General features: G+C 39.2%; 1 protein-coding gene across 5 annotated transcripts in view; it reads left to right on the forward strand.

Moving 5' to 3' along the window:
- Positions 1-24,640, forward strand: part of CHRDL1 (chordin like 1) — a 36,511-nt gene extending 11,871 nt beyond the window's left edge. For 2 of the 5 annotated variants that reach the window (XM_033072643.2, XM_033072646.2), the window contains 8 exons: positions 10,604-10,746; positions 11,496-11,589; positions 13,622-13,689; positions 14,396-14,570; positions 17,826-18,020; positions 19,619-19,786; positions 20,738-20,827; positions 22,016-24,640. In XM_033072643.2, the coding sequence (XP_032928534.1) occupies positions 10,604-10,746; positions 11,496-11,589; positions 13,622-13,689; positions 14,396-14,570; positions 17,826-18,020; positions 19,619-19,786; positions 20,738-20,827; positions 22,016-22,146 (1,064 nt within the window). In that variant the 3' untranslated portion in view covers positions 22,147-24,640. Of the gene's footprint in view, positions 1-10,600; positions 10,747-11,495; positions 11,590-13,621; positions 13,690-14,395; positions 14,571-17,825; positions 18,021-19,618; positions 19,787-20,737; positions 20,828-22,015 lie in introns of all 5 variants that reach the window. The other 3 variants (XM_033072645.1, XM_033072642.2, XM_033072644.2) reach the window with 2 other exon arrangements.
- Positions 24,641-25,740: the final 1,100 nt, after the last annotated feature.

Raw genomic sequence — 25,740 nt, forward strand, 5'->3', positions numbered from 1 at the left:
GGAATTTGGATTCTTTTTACACACTAGTGAGATCCAAAGGACATCACATGCTTCTGAGTTTGATCTCCCTCCTTCCACCTCAGGATGCTCCAGGCATCATCAGAGGAGAGGTGATTTGTAGTCAGGGAGAGAATTCACCATCATTTTTAGATCTGGATCAGCTCTTGTCCTAGAGTGGACTTCAGAGCTTCTGCCTCTTGTCATGAAAATAAATTTCATGTACGTGTTCTTCAAGCATGTGGCTGTCTTTTATGGCACTTCTGTAGACAATGCCTTTAAAGCTGGAACATTTATTGTAGATTGTATCATTTCTACATTCAACAGTTATGAATCAAAGTATTTAGACTAGCTAAAGATCAAATACCTAAACCTAAGAAAAGCTTGCATTAGAAGCAAAAATTCACAATTGCAGGATTTAGACAGGGCTTCCACTTGATGGTTTGATTTGTCAGCAGATAAGGCTGCATGCTGATGTATGAATCAGCCCATTTGGCAGCAGTGTTTTCTAAGCTTGCTGCCCTGACTAACCACACTGCCTTCCAAGAACATTTGTTATTAGTAACATGTTCAAGTTTAGTCTCCTTAGGTACTATTGTTTTTCTTTATCAAGTTCAAACCACTTTTCTGATGTGCTTTTGTTCCTCTTTAGATACAGAACTGCCAGGTGGCACCGATGTACATAGCTGGTCTAAAGATGTACCAGATGAGGTATCTCACAACAGTGGGCTGAGAACATCACCTAAAAATAAGTGTGGCTCTCTCTGCCTGGTAGACTGCAGCATGACCCAGTAATTCCTGAATCTTTGAATTGTTTCAGATCCTGGAACAGTGCAGAACTCACTGCACTGCAAAACTTGCTGAAGAAGCAGGAAAAATGTGCCTGCCATGAGCCCAGTGCTACCTTCACTTGGTAACTGAGCTAGTCTAGGTGACACCCTGCACTCTGCAGTGTAGGTAAGGACTCAGCATTGCAAAGTGCAGGGCATGTACAGCACCTGATGATCTGACAGACATTTTATAAGTAAATACAGAATATATGTGTAGTGCAGCACATCTTACACTGAATTACAACCAAAATCTTCAACCCTGGCTGTTGGAATGCTCTGGTGGAGTGATTTTTCTGTTGAAGAATGCACATACATTCAACCATTTAGTGAAGAGGTTTTGGGTTCTACCCAGTTCACACACCAGAGCTCCCAGGCTTTCAGTTCTAGTCTTCTTACCCTTCCATTCATGACCATTTTTGGGATGGAGGAAGGGGTGCTGTTCCCATCTCTTCCATTCTCTATGCAGCTCTTCTTGCTACCACCTACCCTTTTCACATCAGTGAGTGAGAGTCCTAACAATGGGTAGTTGTCAGATAGTTAAAATTAATTATCTACCTGGAAGTAAATTTGGTTTAGAAATATAATGGTATAGGCATTCCAGGAAGATGTATAGTTTTTTCCTATTGATGTGTGCTTAGATAATTTGATTTGGTTTGTGATTTGCCTTTGTCACTACCTTCACAAGGAATGTTTGCTATCACAGCCAGATTGAGGTTATTGCTTGTTTCCATTCTGCTTTTTTGACCATAGGAAATTTCTTTAAAATCTATCTGTATATCTATATATCTATATATAAATGTATTTGAAAAAATACAAATCATCCAATCATCCCACATGGATGTCAGAACTTCAGTTCTTTGGACTGACATGATAGGATAGGATAAGCTGCTCAGAATTTTTCCAAGATAAGTTCCAAAATCTTCAAAGAGACTTCAGAGAGTATTCAGAATGCACCAAAAGCTTCATTTAATTTGTTTCCTTGGCAGGAGAGTGATTGGTGGATTCATGTAATGTTTTAACTTGAGAGCAGGAATTAAAGTAGAGCAACCTAGAAAGTGTTTTATGAGCCCTTCAGAGTTGCTGGGCAATTGATAGGCAATTTTTTATGCAACTATAAAAGAAAACACAGGAAATTAAGCTGCAGAAAATATATTAAAATAATGTGAAGGGCTTGACTTTAGCCCTAGAAAGCTAAAATACAAGCAACAGCCTTTTGAATGTTTAAATGGAAACTACATCTCTGCCTTGAATTTGGATGGAAGTTCATAGTGTCTAGATAAGGTGCTACTAGTTCCTTCAAGCAATGAATTTCATACACTTTCTACCATCTGACCAATTAAACACTAGCTATGGTGATTAACTCTGAATTACCCTGGAGTTTTTAGAGCTTAACTTGGTCCTTAAAGTTATTTTGATGTTAAGCATTTTGTGGCTTAATGTCATTGACACCTGCACCTCCAAGAGGCACATATGGATTTTATTTAGAGCTTGTATTTGCAGTTTTTGGAATAGTGCATGACTTTTCCATCCGCATGCTCCACCACTGCTTTAAAGACAACATCATTGCACAGCTTTGGTTGTTTGCTAAAGGAACCTTTTCATGTCATTTTAATTTGTAATATTTCAAATTTACAAAACAGATTTGTAATAATTTGGATTGTGATGCATGACTGAGGGAAAAGGCTAAATGCACATGGACTGAGGCTTGATCTGCTTTCTACTGTAGTCAATAAACAGATTTCTGTTAACTCGGATAGTTTTTGGACTCAGTCTTCTATGAGAACAGATGCAGTTACTGACTATGATATAGTCCTTCTCTCTAGAAATTCTAAGGAATGTGGTAGAAATATGAGACAGAAGATAAAAGGGGAAGGTATCTTTTTGCTGTGCCACACAGAGCAGGTGTTTGGGCCAGGTTCCAAATCTAGTGCAGTGGACTTCATATCGACCTTGAGGTGACACATTCATGTAGAGTGAAAACAAAAGTAGAGAGAAAAAAATAAGCAAAAGGATTTTTAGTAGGAAAGAAATCCATTTGGTCTCATATGCTGTGGTACCATTCTCCAAGGACCTCAGCCACAAAGATTGCTTAAAATATTCCTAGCTGACCCCTAAAAGCTAACCCTGTGCTGAAACAGGTTTTCTCTGTCTGAAGTTCCTGTATTTTCATGAGGTGATCAATCAGGACTTAGTTCTGGTGATCAAGTAGCTCTAGAATATTTGTGTTTTACCCTACTTGATGTGACAACAGTAAAAGCTTTTTTTCCACTGTAAAAAAATGTCTCAGCAGTTGGTGGTTTTGACCTTGAAACAGTGAATTTGCAATAGCAGTTTATTCCCCCATATGCTGCTGGGTCTCTGGGCTCAGTTTAGATATCCAGCCCTGAAGCTGTACTAGGAGCAAGTCTGGAATATGTAGAACTGAGTTAGAGGTGCAGATAGGTTTCCTGCCTTTCTGAGGCAAAGGTAGGCAAGAGGCTTTTACAGATACTGAGGAAAGTTCAGTAGATAGGAACGTTTCTGAAAAAAAAATTGAGCACGTTTTATGCCATGACACTTGTGCTCCACAATGTTCCTCACTGCCTGTAAGACAGATATTCCCTATCTGCTCTCTTTTCTTTAGCACCTCTGCACTTGTCCCCTCTCACCAAGTAGACCATGCATAGCACCTCATACCCAAGTGGCCACAATATGGTCATGGAATATTTCCTGCACTGAAGATCTTTTTGGGGATGTGAATCACAATGGCAGAATGTGGAAATCCATGTTCCCACCTATCTGCTTCTTTGCACTGGCCTTTCTGGTACAAATGGGTTAGCAGACAAACTAATTGGATCCCTGAGTACAAAGCAAACATACTGTTGTTACTGTTCCTTAATTTGACTGGAACTGCAGGAAAATAGGCAAGCATTCTGTGTTATATAAAGTACTACTATTTATGCATTAAATGCCCTGCATAAACACAGAAGAATATGATTTATGTGATCTTTTTTCCATATACACATGAGGATTTTTTTTTAAAGAATATTTAAAAAATACAGTTTGGTTTGCACACATAGCATCAAGGTTAGTTAAATCAACAGAGTTTTTCCAGATTTGTTCAACATAACTATGATCAAAATCTCACTGTCATTCTCCTAGAATTAATCTTTTGCAGTGGAGCATGAAGCCTATTTTGTGATCCTTTACACAAAAATCATCCCTATATCTTTCTATGTGTACAGTACTGTAGAGAATAGTTTGTTTCTAGGGAAAAACCTGAACTCCATGAAAGAGGAGAATTAACTATATTTTTTTAACACAGAGACATAGGGGTATGTGCAACTCCTACCTGGGCAAAGAGTTTTCCAAAAGCAGATGTCAGGTAATGAAAGTACTGCCCACTGTTGGGCAGTGTGTGTCCCTGAGCTGATCAGGCTTCAAAGAATTTTCAATAAACAAAACAGGAAGAAGTTGATACTTTGATACTTGAATCCTGTTCCCCTCTGGCATTAGAAATGCTTGTGGCCTGCACATTTCCAAGAATTGTGTTTTATTTCATAATTGTGCTTCATGTGTGGCTTCCGAATGGGTAACCTATAATTCTCAGGCAAATTTCAAGTTACAAGAAAGTAATGCAGCCTTGCATGATGCTGTTACAACTTGAGGTGTACAGAAAGCAGCATTTGAGATCACTGGTCAGCTGGTGTCCAATGACAGTTTCCTGCACCAGGATACAGCCCAGAGAGCTCTAGAGTCCCTGCTGCAACTAAACTGACACTTTCAGTTGAGTACATGAAGTAGCAAAACTGACTGGGAATACTAGGAAATGTGCGGAAGAGATGTTGGTGCGAACAGTTGTCCCAACAATTGTTGGAGTTACAGCAGAATCCAATTGCTTCTCTAGTGAATATAGTTCCAAAACAATCCTCAGTCTCTTGCTCTGTACATGCTTATGCTCTGTGTTGATTCAGAAAACATGTTTCATAAAATCCTTTCTGGATTCAAATTCATAACCTATCATCTGTCTGCTTTAAAAAAAAACAGATTATCTGCACAATAGTTCCCAGTATGGTAAGTTTCTTAAGGCATTAGACCTTGTGATTAATTTCATATTGTTTAGCACTTGATTGTTTTTGTAAGAGTGGCTAATAAAATAGACAAACTGTAAAACCCAGGCCAGACTGGGCACCCAGCCTTTCTGCTGGACACTAAAAGCATATCCTTTTCATTAAATGACAATAGGTGATTCTGAATGTTGCAGTTTAAAAATAGTTTCTAAGCCAGCAAGCCAAGAGTCTGTAGAATTTTTAAGAAATGTTCTTTGCCAGATGTTCTGATACTAAAATAAGCTGTAGTGAGAGTGTTAAGTACTAACATGAATGGACAGAATATTGTACAAGAAAGGACCTTACAGAGATGCAGTAAAATCCCACAGACCCTTCCTGAGGTGCTGTGCAAGGTCCCAGTAGCATGAGCTTTGCTTGCGCCTTCACCGACCAATGTGTGCAGCATCCATTTCAGGAGAACACTCCTTCAACATGCTACTGGCTGCAGGTCAGTACAGCTAAGCAGAAGGACTATCAGAAAGCCAAAATGTCTCATCTCCAATGGCAAGGACCACCTAAAAGCAGCTGATTTTTTTGTTTTCAGATGTCACATCATAAACACTTTACTGATCATCATGCCGTGACTGTACTGATTCTGAGGTGGTTTTCCCAGTTTGTAAGGTATTGTCCTAAATTCTTCATTAGTAATTATCCAGAAGGATCCAAGTTCAGCACATAATTGATGCAGTAAGTCCTGGATCCTAAAGCCACTCCTCAAATAAGGCATTCCCCATTTCCCAAAAGGTTCGATTGCTCATAGCTGGTTACTGCTTTTCACTCTCTGCACATAAATACTTTTGCAGAAGTTACCAGTGTTTCAAACATCAGGAATTGCCCATGGAATTTGTCTAAGCTATTCAAGGGATTAGTAACAAATAATTGATGCTCTTCTGCTTCATATCCAAGTAAGGGTAAAGCATCTCAGGACCAAGTTTTTGTAACAACCCAGGAAGGAATAGAATTGTAAACATAAAAACTGAAAGATGATGTTTCCAAAAGTGACTGTGATCCATGTGATACAGAATCTGTTTCTCCCAGAGGACTGAAAAGTTGGGTATGTGTACATTATTGACTCTTCCCTCAAACCTTGGCCCTAGGACACCTCAAGTCATGGGCAGACCATCAGGAACCCAGACAGGTTTCTATGAAAAAATATGTGATTGAAGCAGATTCCGCTGAACCAGAAAATTTCTGTGGTTTTTGAAATTCATATCTAACACTGTTTTGTCAGACTATCAGGAAAGCATTGGTGCTGCAATTCACACTGAGGTAGCATCCCTTCATGGTAGACTTTGCCATACTGTTTCTTTGCATGCTCTGTCAAATGAACCACAATGAAATCTGTGAACTGTACTTGTATGAACTTCTAGTTCATAGTTGACTTTCACATAAAGTTCTGCTACATGTCTTAGTTGATAAAAATCCTGTTTGTATAGATGAACAGTTCCTCTAAGTGCAAGCATCAATCTCAAAAAAACAGCATTCAAGCACGTATGTTGGCTGAATCCTGAAGGAAAGATTTCTGTTGGCTTCACTGAGCCTAGAATTTACCTTGTGTCTATGGGACATCAGTGAAAATCAGCCCAGGTAGACAAAAGAAGCTAGACAGAATCCCATGTTTGAAAGAGAGGAATGTTTGCACATAAGGATTCAGGCACAGCCACCACAGTCTCCAGTTGCTTTGTTAAAAATAATTGTTTCAAAGCTAATCCATTTTTGATACAGTTGTACTCTATTGTCTGTTTGTAAAATCTGAAGGATTTCTTTAGCCAGGCTTAACAACTCTGAAGTTACTCACAGGATAAATTGAAATCTGTATCAGGTCATGTGAAGCCCAGGTTGTACATCTTGGCTCCTGACATTACCTAATGCTAATGTTGATAAATCACTGCTGTCCATATTGGAGACTCATGGTCTTACCTTGATCATGCTAAAATGGTAGGCAAATATAAGCATGGCCTCTCAACTTCTATATAGAAGTCTAAGCCCTTACAGAATAAATGCCAACCACAGAAACAGAGCTATTTCATTTTCAATTGATGCTATAGCATCTTTTACCCATTACATTGTACATTGCTTCCACTGACATGCTAAGAATGCCAGAAAAAAAAACTCAGATTGAACCCAGTTAATTAAAAGGATTCACATAGATGGTTTCCCTGGCACTTTACAGAGGCAGCTAATTAAAGCAATGTTAGTCAGCACCATTAAAATACCAGATAAAGCTTTGGGAACAGTCCTGATTAGGAAGCAAGGTTTAGCAATAGAGCTTTGAGCAATGCAGTATATTTGCAGTTAATTAATCTGATTCTAACCTGTCTTTTCTTAGGCACAGAATAATGTATGCTGATATCAGTATTAATGACAAAATTTTTTGAAGCTCAAACATGGCACTTAATAAAATAATCCACAGTGACTCTTAATTTCACATTCTACAGGAGAATATGATATCATGGGGGAGTCTGAACTCCTCTAATTAGCCATGATTTAAAAAACATTAGAAAAGAAACCAAGTCTGAGTTGAAGAAAGTTACACAACAGCAAAATTAGACAGAGAGAAAAATTGCACCAGACAGAAATTACATTTGGACTCAGAAAATAAACAAATCTTCCTTGCAGCTCCAGGCAAATGCTGTTTTTGGAAAAGATCAGTTGTGCTCTCCAGTATGCCATCTCCAATATATGACTGTATATATTTTTTTGCAATAACAAGTAATGTGGTCTTGATTTGAAAACTTCTTTAAGACCTGTCTCTGTGCAATAATGAATTATGTCCAGTCACTTAATGTGCAGCATAGGACTTGAATCATGGTCTTATGTCCTGTAATTGAAACTGACTTTTCTTACAATTATTTCATCAAATAAGACTTCAACTCCCTGAAAGGAAGTTGTAATGAGGTAGGTCAGTCTCATCTCCCAAGTAACAAGTGACAGGATGAGAGGAAATGACCTCAAGTTGTACCAGGGCAGGTTTACATTACATGTGTTTAGAATGTTTTGACAGACAGGGTTGTGAAGCATTGGAACAGACTGCCCAGGGAAGTGGTGGCATCCTCATCCCTGGAAGTGTTCAAAAAACATATAGATATGGCACTTGAGGACATGGTCTAGTGGTGAACGTGGTGGTGGTACTGAGTTGACAGTCAGACCTGACAATCTTAATGGTTCTTTCTAACCTAAATGATCCTGTGATTCTCTGGTTTAAAATAACCCTAGAATTTCATCCCAAATTCCAGACAGGCAGATGTACATGTGCTTTGGACTGCATGGAATGATTTAGCTATCACAGGTCCAACTCTGTGATCGATTAAAAGAAACATAGATGAAAACAGCTACCTAGTGCAACTCTCTCTGCCATCTTTTCCAAGCAATAAAAGCTTCAATCTCTTCCTTCCTTATTTAGAAGCTACAGTTTAAAGGCATTTCGTGATTTCCTACAGAACTGATGTGCCAAGGTAAATCTGCAGTAAAATTTACTGTCTTCATCTAACTCTCTGAAGAGTCATGGTGAGTCATTCAGGTATTGGTCTTTGCAAATGTCAGACCACAAGCCACACTCTGCTTTTGGACAGGCATCCCACATGGGCACAGCAATGTCCTGTGGAGGCTGTGTGAACAGGGCCTCATCTCCAGTCAACGACCATCTGTGTTATCCTTTCATTTCTCCTTCCATTTTCAGTTCTTTCCAGTCTTCTGCTCTTCCAGTTGCCCAAGGGCAAGGAGATAACTAAAGGTTTGTCAGTCTTTCCTCCTGCTTTCCATGAGATGACTCTCAGAAAACCCAAGAAGGAGATTTAAGTTTTGGGAGGCATCACAATCCTGAAAAGTGCCTCTTTATACATTGTTTTCCAATATTTGTGCCTAAGTAGTAGCTGAATTTGTCAGTTAAGTCTTTTGCTGATGACTTTCGAAGGATATCTTAATTAGAGCATACATCTTGCCATTCCAGACTGTGCATTACAAGCAAATCATACAGAAAGTGCTGAAAGCAATGCATTTCTATGCCAAACACAGGTGTTGTCAGGGCTCTCTGCTCCTTACAAGATTTTGGAAAGGTATCATTCCACACTCCTGATTGCATTGAAATAATGGTGTATCCAGTGCTTCAGTTGTGGAAGTGCAAATACCATGCGTGTCAGGCAATGAAATATCAGGCAAGGAACCCTAACTGACTTCTGCCAGTCTCCTACAGAATGGACTTTGCTGACCCCATACACTCTCAATATTGTAGTACATGTATGTTCCACTGACAGATTTGACATTTACCATTTAAAGTATTATTATTTGTTGGACCAATGTAATTAATATATGCCTTTATGGAAAACTAAATGACAGCGTTTAATGCCAGTGTGTACCAGCAGGAAACTGCTTTTTCACTTGAGCTCACAGCTAAAAAACTTACATTCTGTGGTGTCATGGTTTCACAAAAAAAAAATCTCCAGGTTTACTTGACAGATAATGAAAGGGACTGTAGGAAAACCTGAATTTTCAGGCCAGGTTTCTTTTACGTGAAAGCCCAAACCCTCTGACTGAAATTTCAGCTGCATTCCTAAAAAATTGCTGTGATTTGGGCTCCAGAGAATAAACACTCCACTATTATTTCCACAGAGCCCTTGTTTGAAATGTCTTTTCCCATGCTGAGATGCTAAATTCATGTGAATATAAATATGTAGTGCCAGGTTTACTGCCCAAGCAGTATCAAGTAACTTACATTTCATGGGTCAGCTGTATTTCCTCTACACAGTTTATCAACTGCTAATAGCTAAACAATATATGGGATGTTTTAGCATAAGGTATGTATAGCTTTATGTCTTAAAAAAACGTTTAACCCATGTGATGCAGAACTCAATATGATACTGAGTTGAATCAGGAGTTTTCAGAGTTGAATTGACAGTGCCATACTGTGCACTTTGTCATATGCACTGAATTCTGCAAAGTTCCCTCATCTGTTCATCCAACATTAAAATGCATGTCAGAGAAAAATCAACTTTTGAGAAGGCCATTTTGAAAACAGCAGCAGCAATTAATTGTGAAGGCCACTAGGAACAAACAATTACTTAGTACATAGCTCTCTTTTGGCAGTCCCATTGTCATTATTGCTGCTCCTCTACCAAAAGATTTGTGCCTGTGGATGGCAGGGAATCATCCATGCCCTGTGGCACAACTTGCTAACTTCTAATTAAGTTCTCTCTGGACTATAATACTAGAAATAATTTTTAAAAAGAACAATATCAGTACCCAGTAGTAAGAAGGGGGAAGCCCTGCTAGAACAGTGCTACTGATAGTGGGATTGATGCTGTGTGTATGCTGCACTTAATGCCTTTTACATAAAGGCATGAAAGAGCCACGTACATGTAACAAGTAGGCACATAACCATGCCCCTCTGTCCTCATACCAAATGCTGTAGAACAAGGGAAAACACTGCAGACTGAGACAGGCCATTAGTGCTGGCATTGCAGTTGGTCATCAGCATCCTCGGATTAACTGGGAGGGTCAACTCAAAGTGTGATTTACCAAAGTTTAGCATGTTAGTATCGTATCACTTGAACTTTGCAGTGTGACAAAACTTACCCTTCCATAACAAAGAGAAATGAGAGAGAAGGGAAGTTTTTCATCCCCTGTACTTTTGACATTGTGAATTATCGAGAACATTTGCATGAAATGTTCCTTTCCCCTTGCTTCCAGAAGACTCCCTTTTCTCAGTAAGCAGCAAAATCACCGGGAAATCCTGTGAATACAATGGTACCACCTACCACCATGGAGAAATGTTTGTGGCTGAGGGGCTTTTCCAAAATAAGCAAGCAAACCAGTGTGCCCAGTGCAGCTGCTCAGTAAGTAATATGATTTGACAGATCCTTGCTGTCTATGCTCCAGTTTTCTTTTCTAGAAGATCTGACACTGAAATACAAGCAGTGCAGAGCAAAGGCTTGGAATTGAGAAATAATGCTGAAACTCATGAGAGTGCTCAGAGCTAGTGTGCAGTACCTGGTAAATAAATGCCAGATGACCTCTTAAACACAGTGCACAATCCATACCCTGCATCTGCTGTAACTGAGCTTACAGTGCAGAGGCAGCAGGTAAAATATTGCTGCTTGGCATACATGGAATATTTCCCTTCAGCCTAACTGGAAAATATAGCACTGAACCAATGACTGATTTCATTTAGACTGAGTTGATAAGTAAAGAGCCCCAAGGCTGGGAGGGGGCAACTCTGAACCGGCACTGGGCCACAGAGCCATTCCTGATATGTCACAATTCAAATCCAGTGTATTTGAGCAGTTACCCAGTGACTCTTCAGAGCCACTGTCTGAACCAAAACATGTCTCTTAATCCAGTCAGCTCTTCAATATCAACTATTGGCAACTGTCTACTTCCTCTCATAAAATAATCATCATATTCTTCTTCATGAACTAAGAATTCATGGCCAGGTACTGAACAGACTGCTCTAATCTAATATTCTGCTTTTGCATAGAGTGGCATTTATGTAAACACAGATTTAAGCATGTCCATAAAAAAATGAATATACAGTACCAGACAATTGATGATTGCTTCTAAATTCCCTTTTGTGTTTTACTGACAGGAAGGAAATGTGTACTGTGGATTGAAGACTTGTCCCAAATTAACTTGCTCTTTCCCAGTTTCTGTTCCGGAGTCCTGCTGTCCAGTTTGCAGAGGTATGTTCAAGAACAGTCTCAAGAACAGTCACAGAAGGACAGGCTCTGAATTTACTCCTTGCCCTTTCAGAGCCTTGTCTGTGCATCAGCACTGTCACTCAGGACACTGTCTGCAAGTTTCCCATGTAACTACAATCCAATGCATGTTGAGAAATTGCCCTTCCAGTGCCAGCAAGGTAACATTGCTACCTTTGTTTTCCTAAATTGAAACAAGGTGAGAATGCTCTGATGATAAAGTTGCAACTCCCTAATGAGGTAAATCAAGGCTTCAAATGATGTATTGAAATAGCTGCCATTACTCTGGGTAGAAAAGCTTTGTAATAAAAGATGAGCTTCTATCCAGCAAGTTACCAGACCTACTCAAGTTGTTCAAGACATAAGAGTTTCAATTCAGAGGCAAGGGCAATTACTCCAAATTAAATTAGGTGTCAGACAATGGTCAGGTGACTTCAGTATTTTACTAGCAATTGCATTTTCGATCTTGTACACACAGGACACTTGATTCTAGGTGCCTTCCCAGCCTGTCTGAATGTCTAAACCTAACTGTCTATCTAAAAGCCCAAAATGTCTGAGAATTTCTAAATGTCTTTTATCTCACTATTAGTATTATGGCACTTGAATCACCACTTCCAGGGTATCCAAGCATCTATGACCTGTTCTGAAAGATGCAGATAAGCACCTAAAGGTACCTGTGCTTTTCAGAAGTGCCACTCATAATATCTGTGATGCTGGAATGCTTTGAAAAATTCTCCTGCTTGCACCTTTGTGCTGCTATATTCTTTTGATACTCTGGTCGTTTGAACTCAGTACTATTGCATGGTAAATATAAGTATTATCTAGTTGGTTGTACAATTTTCTCTATGGTGCAAGAGTTGCATAACACCAACCAGCACAGTCCCACAGCCCCTGACCTGAGGAGTTGACTGAGTGCACAAACTGAACCAAAAGCTCTGAGCAGTGGAGGGCTGAGCCAGCACCTGAGAGTGCATCATTGCTAATAAAGCAGCAGGATGCAGAGAGAGCCCTGCACACTTGGAAGGAATGAGGTCCTGCACTGCAGCTGTGTAGTACTGTCAGTGCAGCAGGCTGACAGAGCTGCTTACTCTGGGGCCCATGCATTGGTAATTAACTTATGTATGGCACCATGGAGGACCTGCTGATCTCTCAGGAGAGCAGTGCTCTGTGCTGCGTGGACATGTCGCCTCAGACAGAACAAGGATGAGGATCTCTCTGCAGTGCTCCTTTGCACACAGATTGTTCCTCATTCTTTGGTGCTTTGCCATGTTACTCCACAGTATCTTTACAGATCTTGAAAGTTTTTGCCAAGCAAATTGCTTGTGAAGCCGCCTGATCTCAAACAAGCAAAATGATAGTTCTGTACCCAGGAAGAAATACAGTGGTATACTGTTTTAAATATACCACATTGACAGTTAATTAAAGTAAATCCTTGGTAATTGTCTGGTGTCAATTACCAGATAGTTATGTGGGCTGTATCTGAAACCAGCCTCTTCCAGTTACAAAAATCAATCTGATTTTCAAAGTACAAAGCTATGCAGTCACTTCAGACAGTCACTAATGAGAAACCAGTTCATTAGGATTTCCATATGAGAGGTGAGATGACATCAGATTATGCACTAGAGGTGACCCACTCTCTGCAGTGATCCAGGGCTTTTTAAATGTATATTCCTGCTCTTATTTAAAATGTTTAAATGATCATTAATCTCATAATCTACCTTTTCAGTATGGCAGAAGCTCTTTTATCTCTCCTCTGTGTTTTCTATGAAATGCAAACCTAAAAAAAATATTTGCAATGATCTAGCATTGCTCATGGGGAGGAAACTGGGAGTTCAGTTTCTGCTCCCTGCATGGTCAAGTATATTACTATCAAAATTTGCTGATTTTCACATTCATTCCTCTGCTACTGACTAGACCCTGTTGCAGCTGTAAAGCCAGGTGAGACTTCTCCCCTCTGTATCGCCCAAGGTGTTGCACAGTTAATCCTCTAATGGATACTGTTCTGCTTTGTGTACAGGAGATGGAGAATTATCATGGGAACATTCTGATGGAGATATATTTCGGCAGCCAGCCAACAGGGAAGCTGTAAGTGGGACCTACAGTTTAAAGACAGGTTTTCTTACTGTGCAGTGCATGGCAGTACATTGGGGGAAAGGAGAAAAGGATAATAATGGATCTGAATACCTACTGCCTCATTCTAGGTTCTGTGAATCTAGCCCAAAATAGGTTTCTTTCAGTCAACCTGAATTCATGAATAATGTTGAATTAGAGTAGGAGCTCCTGAAATCTCTGGAGTTGGCTTTTTCTGTATATGCTGTATAAGAATAAAATTTGACAGTATTGGTTTGCAATGCAGGAATTGCTTTTAAATAGTAATTGCAAATACTTGCTTCCCAGTTCACATACACACATAGATATCTACTATAAGACTTCACTGTCTTTGGTGGTAAAAGTATCCATTAACAACTTACTGCTCAAGAGATTATTTTTGTAAGAGCATTTGGAGAGAATCTGAAGGGTTTTTAAACATTAAGTGCACTACTTAAATACATGATCCAGCAGATCTTTGGATGAGTGGGAAGAATCACATCTATAAAATAAGCACTGTGATAGGAAACCTTCAGTTTCATGGGCATTTTGGAAATGATTCTCTGAAAAGAAGCAGTGATTTTGCTCTAGAAAACATGCACTACTACAGCTACTTTTAGTCCAGCAGTAGTCGTTCCCTACTCATGCCCCTTTTTCTTTGGAATGAGATGTACTTTCCTGCTCTCTTTCTCTCTCCTAACAGAGACACTCATACCATCGCTCCCATTACGACCTGACACCCAGCTCTGCCAGGCAGGTCGTGAACATTGCACGATTTCCCAGTGCCAGGAGTAACCGCGGAGTCCTCCCGGATCCCCAGCAGGCCTCGGGAACAATAGTGCAGATCGTCATCAACAACAAGCATAAGCACGGACGAGGTAAAGACAAGCACTTCTTACAGTATTGCTCTGGGTCAGGAATCAGTCACCTGGAGCTTAAAAAGCATCTCAAAATATACAGCAGAATCTTGAAAATTCGCACTGGTATTGAGAAATACAATGCAAATCAGGCAGGCAAAAGCAATAAGCTATTGAGAATATTGAATTCCTTCTTGACTGAGATAAATTCTGCCTACACATGTAGTACAACAATGCATTTCACTCTGCAAAAACTGTGTTGCTGTGTGAGTTACTTTGTGGGATTGTGCCCCATAATTCTGAGAGTTCATGTGGTGGCTGCCAGGGAAGTGAGTGCTTTGTGCCACAAAGGACACCACAATGCCTTTAGATTCATTCACTTGTTCACACAGTGACTTGTCCTGGAGGAAATTGTTTGTGGTTAATTTCTTTACACTCTCTCCTATTTTGTAACTTTTATAGCTGTAAACAGCTTATATTTCAACTGCCCCACAAATCTCAGACCATAAAGCTTTGCCACAGTATCAGAAGGTTTTCTTCCTCTGAGACTTAGCAAATTATTTTAATGAAAGACAGTCTTATGTCTTCCCCCACCTTAAACAAGTTTCCTGAGACAGTGGGATACAAGGGATGATCTTTGTCCCCCATGACTAACACAACAGGCAGAGTAGGCAATTAGCCTGTACTGGATCCCTGAACTGTAGAGAGGCAAATTTAACCAATGTAATGAATCTCACTCCACGAATCCTTTAGTCCCTTCTGCTAACAGAATATAGGACGTGCGACATTTTGGGGACAGCAGAATTTTAAGCCCACGTGGCAAACTGTATTCAAGTCTTATTCCTCGTGCACTACAGGAAGGACAAAAGTAAAGGGAAAATACCAGTTCACCAATTAGTGGGACAGCAAGTTTTGTACAGTAAAAAGGATGGGATGCTCAGTTCCACACAGGGCATGTACCTCAGTAAACAGAGGTCTGCTATAAAAGAAATAGCTGCAAAAACACATGCTCAGAAGAGCATCTACCCAGAAATACCAGCCAGCATACACTTAGAAACTACCCACAAAGAGTTAAAATCCCTTGCATTAGGGCCAACTAATCTTTTAAGGTATTAACTAACAGAAGGAATGTTGGCTATAGGATCTTTATTATCCACCTGAACAAGCATGAAAAAGCTTTCAGATCATGCCAGTGTTTTATGGTGAATCTAGGAGCAGGAATCTCCACACAGTGCAATGTCTTTGACATGTAATTCACACATGAAGACATCATCAAAGCAGTTTCTGACTGACTTGTTTCAGCAAATAAAGGGCATACAGATGAACAGCATATTTCTGGATGCAGTGTAACTTCAGACACTCACTGCCTGGAGAGTGTCTGAGAGATCCCCATGATAGAAACAGGAATGCTGACCATGTGTTTTCTTTTGTTCCTGTGCAGTTAACAAGTGTTTTATTAATTAATGCACACGTGCCTTGGGACACATTCAACAAGTTAAACACACAACAATTCTCCTGACATGCAAATACTATGTGGTTGTGTGGATATAGATTTATCATTCTGAGCATGAACAGCACTAAAAACAGGGTAACTAGAAGTTATTTGCCAGTATTTGGCATCTACTAGAGGCTTCATCTGCTACCTCAGAGTATTTATTTAATTGTTCTGTGTCAAATAACCCTTAAAAGACAGAGAGTATGTATCCATACAATGTCATGTATTATCCCTTCCGCTGTCAGGGAGAACTCAGGAAGTATTTATGTCCATAAAGGATCTGGAGAACTCTGGGGGAAAAGAAGTCCGTGTAAGCATACAAAAAAGCAGTAATATGCTATTTAAGCATGTAAGAAGCCTGCTGAGCCAGCTGAGTACTTACCAGTTTTTTCATTTATAGTTTTTTCTCCCATGCTCTTCGTATACATTTTGTTTGAGAAACAAAACTGTTTCCTACCTCTAAAAAAACCCCATGTCTTAAAAAAGAGTTAAAAAGTAGCAAATTATAAACCAAATGATAGCATAAGCTCATGAAATATATTGCAAAAACCACTCCCCATAAATCTCAGTAACTCACTAAAGTATAAACCAATTGGTTACATCTGTTGCCAGTTAGATATAAATTTTGGATTACAGATAAAAATTAAATTGCTTTTGAAAGTTACAGGCAAGATAGGAAAATATTTTACAAATAAAAAAGTTAATGAAAATGATGGCATATTAGAAGAATTGGAAATATTTACAACATATCCCAGCTTCACTTTTGTTGCTTTTACAAATCAGGCAGTGCCCTTTCTTTCACCTTGTTAGGATTAGTTTGTATTTTTCTTTGTGTTTATAAAATATTTTAAAAAAAAGAAGTAGGATTTATGGGACAAATGGAAACATGGTGTAAAGTGATTTAATTCCCATCAACTGCTGGGTGACCCAAAGTGGCTTCTACCAGGCATGGATTTTTCCACTCTCTTTGTGTCAGCTGTATTTCTCTGACTCCCAGGGGCTCTGATGAATAAATATTCTGAAGTTCTTAAAAGCTTTCGGAATGACATTTCAGTCCCATATGCATCTTTTCATATTTTCTTGTGATTCCAAAAGCCAAATGAATTTATATACCTATCAGCATATATATTTCCACAAAGGAATTAAACTTCATTTTGCAAGTATTCTGTGTTATTTTCTGTGTGCTATGTAGAAGAACTCTCATGTATAAGCAATAAAAGGCCCAGGTATCACTTATCCATCCAGTTGATGGCATTGCTCTCACTGCAAAGGCCATGTTCAGCAAATGGCTGGAGCTGTGCAGATGACTCAGTAGCAAATGACATGAACCTCTCATCTGCAAATTTGATTCAAATGCAGCCAAAACCACTGTAGCAGGCTGTGTCCTATGTGTGAACTGAGAATATGAGGGAAAGGGAGTGGGTTTTCTAATCTGGTTAATGCAGAACTAAAATGCATCAACTGGGGGGGAGCTAGTCAGACACTTGACTCAGATACCTTCACCATCTTCCTCAAAATATAATGGACATCAGCATCAGCAGAGTTGGCATCAAGAAAACACTGCTCAGGAAAGGGTGACTACTGGCTCAGATTCATTTTAAGTAAAGGAACTACAAGTTAAAATTAACAAGCAGGGAAATGGGCCTGAGATGCTAACAGATGATGTATGGAGACACTACTTTCAGCAAATGTGCATTAATCAAGTGAATATTTATAGATAGGTAGCCAATGAACATACGTTTTCCAGTTGTCCCTTTTCTTCTTTTTCTTTTCTTCTGTAGTTTGTGTTTCAAATGGCAAAACATACTCACATGGTGAATCTTGGCATCCCAATCTCCGGGCCTTTGGAATCGTAGAGTGTGTGTTGTGCACCTGCAATATCACCAAGCAAGAATGTAAGAAAATTCATTGTCCAGAGCAATATCCCTGCAAATACCCTCAGAAAGTAGAAGGAAAATGCTGTAAAGTCTGTCCAGGTAAAACAAAGTTGATCACAGACCACGTTTTTGCTGTGCATGTTAAAGGGCTTGGCTCAAGCCTCCTGATTACAAGCTCTGATGTGAACAGCAGCAGTTGTGCCACGTTCCAGTGTGCATGTACAGAGACCTCTGTGCCTGACCACCTCTCCTCTTGCTGCTGCTCCTCACAGGAGACATGATGCTGGGGCATGAACGGTCACTGCCTTTCTCTCGCTATTAACACGACTTCATGATGCTCATTTCCAGAGAGTATTACAGGAATGTATACAGAAAGTTCATTACTGCCAAAAGACTCCCATCCTTCCCCCACCACAGTGCCCACAGAACCTTCAAATCATTTTCTGTCTTGTAAAATCCATATGGCAATCACATAATTTCTGCTTTTTAAAATGGACCAGAAGGATTCAAAACTCTGATTGGTGTCGGTTACATAACTTAATCCTTAAAATAAATACTGACTTAGCACAGATTTAGCATTGTGTCTATGATAAAACTTACGCAGACATTACTAAAATAAATGCTTACAGCTAGTGAAAAATCTAAAAGGATTCTGCTGATGGTTTGCCAAATGAAAAGCCATGTTGCATGTATTACAAGTCTTAAAGGACTGTCCAGTTCCCTTCTGTACCCATTTGTGTGTTTGTTTGGTAATGTACTGGGCGAGAATGCTCTGAGGAAATGAGTTGCTCAGCCATATATAGAAACATTCACAGAATGCACACTTCCCATCTTCTCCTGCTAGTCTTGCATACTGGGAAAAAAACATGATGCAGTGGCAGTAGGAGGCAGGAGGTGTATGTCTAGGTGTTTTAAATACTTGTGAAGCAGACATCCACAGCATATTTTAATTGGAAGAACAGCCAGCAAAGGCTTCAATAGAAAAAATAACAGCAAAAAGGTTACTGCCTTGTTTTTTGAGATCTTATGTGCCCATTTTTAAGAAAGCTGAACTTTTTCCTGCAGTCTATCCTGTATATCTGGAGATAATCATTAGGTGTTTCCACAAACAGTGGTCTGACTCTCTAAACTGAATAATCTATCCTATATTCCTGTCCAACTTCCAATTGCAAAAAGAATAGTTACAGTTTCTACTTATGCTCTACAACATTACCAGGTGGGCAAGAGATAATGTGCACTGTGGCTGGCTCAGGCTTGCACTGGCCACATGGCTGCTGCCTAGCAAAATGCAAATCTCACAGATTGTTTTCTTCAGCAAAACATTAATTCAGGTCTCTTCACTCTAACCAACCACCAATTTTCACTTAGTTCTTTTATTACCCTGAGATTTCTGACATGATTTCAAATATGCTTGAAACATAGACAACAGGTTCAAAACTTGTGAGGAGTCTCCCAGATCACATTGTTGTACGCAGCTCATTTCCTTAGGAAACTGTCTTGCCACCATGGACAGGCTACCAGAACCTGGAAGAACACTGTTAAGTGTCTGTGTTAACAGCTAGAGATGGATTTGTGTGGCCATACAAATGAACATCCTACTTTCAAACTAACCCTTCTTGGTTATTGATGCCAAGTAAATTCTGGAAGACTTGATTACAGTTGTAGTATGTGTTCTGTGCTTTTTGTTTTTCAAATAGAAGATGTGCCAAGTCAAACCTTTGACAACAAAGATTACTCCTGTGGGAAAGAGACATTTCCTGTCTATGAATCCATTTTCACAGAGGAAGGAGAAACCATCAGGAAAATTGCAATAGAGATTGAAAAGCCACCTCAAATAGAAATACATGTGTGGACAATTAGAAAAGGTGAGTTGAGCAAGTTCTTTCTTTAAACAGTGTATCATCTTCTATTAAAATCCCAGGACAGTGTACAGATCCAAGCATTCTGACACTGCTATTCTGTGGTATCACTGTTACAGCCATTGCCAACATATACAAATTTTTCTGTACAAAACTCATTAGGAACACACAAAGCTGTAGTTCTGCTAACTTCTACCCTGTCTGGCATAGTGATGATACACCCATGATGGTACATAAAGAATATGGGCAAAATATGTGTTAGGGATGGAAACAATATCTTTTACTAGACTAACAGTAAAATTAGAACAAAATAGAGAAGCATTCAGAATTCTAAGCACTGCTGCAAATAGTGAATTTTCAGTGTAATAAAAATTATCTCCAACCTCATAAAAATCTTCTCTATCTACTTTAGGCAAAAAGCATATGACCCTCATAGGAAACCCTCACATAGGAAACCCTCACATAGTAAACCCTTTTGCATGGAAATTATATATCTCTACATGCCTTAAAGGAGAAAGCCAAAGTGGGAGCAGAAATCACAGAGCATTGGGTGGTTCACACCTACCCTGTGTATTAAAAAGCCACAAAGCCTAATAATGATTTGCCAGTCATGTTGCCTGATGGCTCAAAATGTTATCTGACTGCAAAATTATGTTATTTTTCTCCAAGGCACTGTGACTTTTGGCTTCTGTTGTAATCTTACATTTACTCATAATGAGGAAGGATTCAGCTAATTTGGAAAAGAATCGGCTAATTCTCACACCCCTCACAAACTTGCTGCAATCCCAGTTTCACAGGAGGATTTACAGGGGAATGACAAAAAACAGAGGCACAGAGAAACAGAATTTAAAAAAAAAAGAGTAGATTAAAAATTTTACAAAAAGGCAGGACAGCACTCCAGGTTTAGAACAATGGGCACATTTCCAGTAACACACACTTCTCATTTCTTTGCTGAAGGGATTCTGCGTCACCTCTATATTGAAAAATTGTCCAAGAGAGAATTTGAAGGACTTCCTTACTTCAAATTGATAACAAGGACAACGCTTAGTAAGTAAAATTGTGACTTACTGGAGTTTCTACTCTCCATATAATCATACCCATGGAAAACATTCTCTGTTACTCAGCCCAGTCAAATGGATGTACTGAATTTTTCTCTATTATATCACCACAATATTTGCTAAGTTTAGACTTAAGTAATCAAAATACAGCAACTTAAAATATAGACACATGTAACAGTAGTTCCTATACATGCTGTCTTAGTCTCTTGTGTTTTGATAAAGTACAATATAGGATCTTTTCTGCCCATGCTAGCATAAATCTGAAATATGACTAAGGTCAGCACAGCTGCAGAATTTGGATTTATTTATGTAACATGTCAAGTTACCCCAGTGTTTTAGAAAGTAATTTAGAATGGAAAAAATTCAGATATTTTTAAAGGGGTTCTATATACATTTGTGTTGTGTTTGAAAGATTACTTTCCTATATTCTTAACAACTTCTTCATTATTAAAATGTGTTTTATAAAAGGATATGTACTTCTTTTATCACTGTTGATTCAACTTGGTTTTTGTATTTCATCCAGTTTGGGATTGTGACAGGAGTTAGCAATTACTAATTCAGCTAATTTGCTAACTGAATCAAGATATATTTTTAATCCCTATTTTTTTGCATTACAACTGATCATTTTTTATATGATTTTTTTCTAGTCAAAAAGTCTTTTTCCCAGAAATAATATGCTCTTAACTGTTATAGACCTATTGAGATACAGATATGTTTTCATATAAAAGATTCCCTGGTTTTTGCTGTCAGCCTTCCATAAACTTGTCATTGTTATCTGTAATGCAGTATTCTATTTACCAGGACAGCATGCATTTCTATTAATACTATCATAAATGTGTAGAAACATTTGGCTGTGTTGCTTCCCAGCTTTTAAATACTTTGGTTTACCAGGGTATCCAGTGTCATAAAATAGAGCCAACTTACAGGACTACTTAATTAAAGAAAATAGTAATATTCTGATCCATATTTATTTTTTTAACAAAGTTGTTTTGAAGTTGTTTTGCCTGGAATATGTTACATGGTTGTAAGATGCTTTGAATATTTTCCATGGGAGGATTGGACAGTCCCTTTTTGACGATTGTGAATCAGTTGGTTCGCAGAGTGCTTGTAAATGTCTTCAAAGTCTCTGTGCCCTTTTCTAAGTCAATACCTGTCTCCTTTGTGTTTTTGTTTTCAGGCCAGTGGAAAATATTTAGTGAGGGAGAAGCTCAGATCAGCCGAATGTGTGAAAGCAGAGTGTGCAGGACTGAGCTCGAGGATTTGGTAAAGGTTTTGTACCTTGAAAAGTCTGAAAAAGGTCACTGTTAAGGGAAACAGCATTGGAGGGAAAAACACAAGAAAACTTATGAAAACTTGGATCTGCAGCTGGACTGCAGGCTTATTTTGCTTGAGTCAACAGTTGCCCTAAACCCCAAAACTATAATGCAGTAACTATTCCCATCGTGCACAGCAGATTTGCTGCTTTATGTGTAGTGGTCTGTGTCAACCATTCAAGTATCTCCTCCAAGACTAGAAGGCTCTGTATTGCTGGTGGATTAAGGAGAAAAGGATTGCTTTCCCAGAGCTGCATCTCTTTACAAGTTAAAAAGAGAAAACAGAATATTTTTACATTTGGCAAGTTATTTAAACTAATGAAAAGAAGGACACCTAATAAATGTACAGGAGCTATGGAGAGCATTATATCCTGTCCTGAATTTATACCATTTCTGGAGTTGAAGTGACTCATGGATTTCTTGTAGTAGTGGAGGAAAAATAAGAGTGATACAATACTCATGTTGGAGACATAAAAACCAGATTTAAACTAACAGACTTTTTAGCAGCCTGCCTTTGGGATGATGTCTTCTTGTTGAGCAAACAAAGTCCATAAACTGAACAGCAGGTGTTAGTGGCAATCACTATATTTTTGTAGCAATTGGAGCAAATGTTTGCTTTTAAGTGGTTTTCACTGTTTCCTCCACCCACTTCTCTAAAAGTGTTAGCTCCCTATCATAACCCTAATAACTTCATTCTTCTGGGCCCTATTTACACATGCTCTTGGCTGGTAAACCACATTCTAAAGTGACACGGCAGAAAGTAGTGAAGTACTTGCAGTATTTTCTAAACAGCTAAAGCACTAAAACTCATGGTTTATTAATAATTAATAATGCCTTAAAAGTTGTGACAAAACCTAATTTATTTTTTCTGATTTGTTACAAACATAATCTGCATTTTTCTGAGGGTGACTTTTCAATTCTCGTGTTTCAAGGACAGCTCTCTCCCCTGACAAACAGCAAACAGCTATAGGCTTGTAGAGCACAAGCAACTGCTTGTTGGGATAACTGTTATCTTTGGGAAAAAACTCAAATCTGTGAGATTCTGTTAAATTTAGTATAGCATGTCTACAGTGTGTTTAAGAGAGGTGATTTTCATCTCCAGAGTAATTGTAACGATTTGAAAACTGTTTTCACCTAAATCCTGCACTGCCCCATGGCTGCAATGTTGGATTAAGTCCCAAGATACAAGTGACTCTGCCTGCTTTTTCTCCTATTTTCTACTCTACAAGCAGACAGAAATAGTGCTGTTTAAACACATGCTAGGAAACAAAGCTTTATGGAAATGGCCTGAGCCAGGGGCTGGGGCTTCACAGGGAGTGAAATCAACAGTGACAAGCGAGGATTTTGAGAGTTGTCATTCTTCCAGTGACACCACTGAAGGGTGTCCACATTCCTGAAGGGATGAAGTTGTGGGAGAGGTTGATACTGAACACCAAAAGCCTATTCAGGCAGAGCTTCACCATTGTAAGGGGATCCTTGGCTAGGGCAGCAGACCCTGACAGTCTCCATCAACAATGCAAGCCTCAGGACCAGGTTTCTCCATGGCACCCAGTGCCTGGCCATGCTGCCTGAGCCTCAGGAGGAGAGAGGTGCTGGGCTTCTCAACAGAGAGGAGCAAGTGAGGAGAACAGACATGAAGGTGAAGGAAAGCCTGAAGGGAATTAGGAGAAAACATACAGGGTGATCTCAGGATCATCCAGCTGTCCCTAGGCCTGGACAGAGAGCAGATGGGGTTTGGGCATACAGGCTATTTGGAAATTCAGCAAGTTGAAATGCATGAACACCTGGCTAAGGGAAACCCTCTATCACTGTTCATTTAAAGCAGAGCTAAGTGAATTGTGCCACCACCTTTCCAGGGGACTGTAGCTTCCATAAGTCCTGTCCTGGTGTTGGAAAGGGGTGCAGCATATCTAAACAAAGGCCCTAAGAGCTCACTGCACCAGAGCTGCAGTGTAACTGTAGAAGAAGCAGTTTGGCATAAGAAGCACTGATTGCACGTGGCATCTACTGGGTTGAAATGTGCTGCAGGACTGTAAAATTTTATTATAAATCTTTAGGAAGAAGTTCTGAGGAACTGTAGTGTTCTAGTGAGAAGACCAGCGGTTGATTTCTCACCTAACAGGCATCATCTGTTTGTAGCTGGTGGAAAAAGACAAAGTGGAAAGTGTATGGTGTTTGTAATTTTTTTTTTAAGAGGAAGGCAGCCTGCTTTTTGGATTTGTGACAGGACTGGTGGAATCCAGACTGTGTATTTATTTTATAATAAACACTTCTTAAGAAATGCAAAAAACAATCATAGGCATTATTTAGTAAAATGCAGTGTTGCATTTTTCCGGTTTCTGGTCACTAAAGTCAACAAAATACACAGTGTCATGTTTTGCATTCTCTTCATGAGATTTATGTCTGCTACAGTACTTATTTATGTACTTGTTGTATCACTTTGGCCTGGTTTGATAAATTAATAAACTCTGAAGTTGATAATAAAATAAGATGGTTTGCATAGGGTGCTGTTTGTTCAAGATGCTTGGTTTCTGCTCCCTGTTTGCAGTCCTGCTGCTGCCACCTCAGAGAAAGTCTGAAGCCATGTGCCCAGATGGGTGCAGTGCTTGACTGCCTGTTTGAAATCAATACCTGTGATATGGAAGAGTCAGACTAGAAAATACCTAATTTAATTCAGCTTTCACCTACCCAGCAAGATTAATTTTGAAAATCAAAGCATTGACATCCATATATGGAAACCAACTTAAGAAGAAATCAAGCATTGCCAACTGAGAGAAGAGTACAGGACTTACTGCTCAAAGTAATTGGGGAAATGTTGATGGAATCAATATGTGCTAGTGCCTAAAAATTAGATCGTTTTCAGAAACATAAGGAAACAAATACAACTCCCACTTGGCTAGCAGTGTAATTAAAATGAAGAATATCAGCCTTGGCAAAGATGAGTGCTCAAAGTAAATAACTTTGAATCGGTAAATACATGAAATCTGAAATCCAGAATATCTCTGGAAATTTGTAATGAAATTGATTTCTGTTATTTCATCACACCCTGTGTATTCATTTTGGCCATCTTTTAATTTTAGCAAGAAATCTGCTAGAGAATCCTTTCCAAGAGAACACACTCTAGGCACATGGGCCTGCTCTGCTCTCCTAACTATCAGGAACATTCACCTTCCTACTGGCTAAAGACTGAAAGTCATCAACAGTCAGGGTTGCACAGCTGCATCCCCATTGATTGTATTCTCTTGGTTTCACAAGATCCAAATGCTTTTTAGCAGCACACTGAATTTTATTTCTCACTTCACTCCTATCCCCTTCTCCCATAACAGGGATCATCTCTGGCTCCACAGGACTCCACAGGTCGGGAGGGGGTGGGTATGGAGACAAGAGTCCTGTTCACTGCTAACAAACACTCTCCTCTTCCTACGCTCTTCATTTAAAAAAGGTCAAAGCATTTCACAATTCAGATGATGACTCCTTCCAAAATAATTGATAGCACATGAAGCATTTGCGTAATGTTGGTGTGCTCTAGTGCCTATTGTGTTATCCATCTAAGATAAAAGCCAAGATTTTGGTGATTTATTAAGGGAGG

Source organism: Catharus ustulatus, chromosome 14 (genome assembly GCF_009819885.2).
Source record: "Catharus ustulatus isolate bCatUst1 chromosome 14, bCatUst1.pri.v2, whole genome shotgun sequence".
Taxonomy (NCBI): Eukaryota; Metazoa; Chordata; class Aves; order Passeriformes; family Turdidae; genus Catharus; species Catharus ustulatus.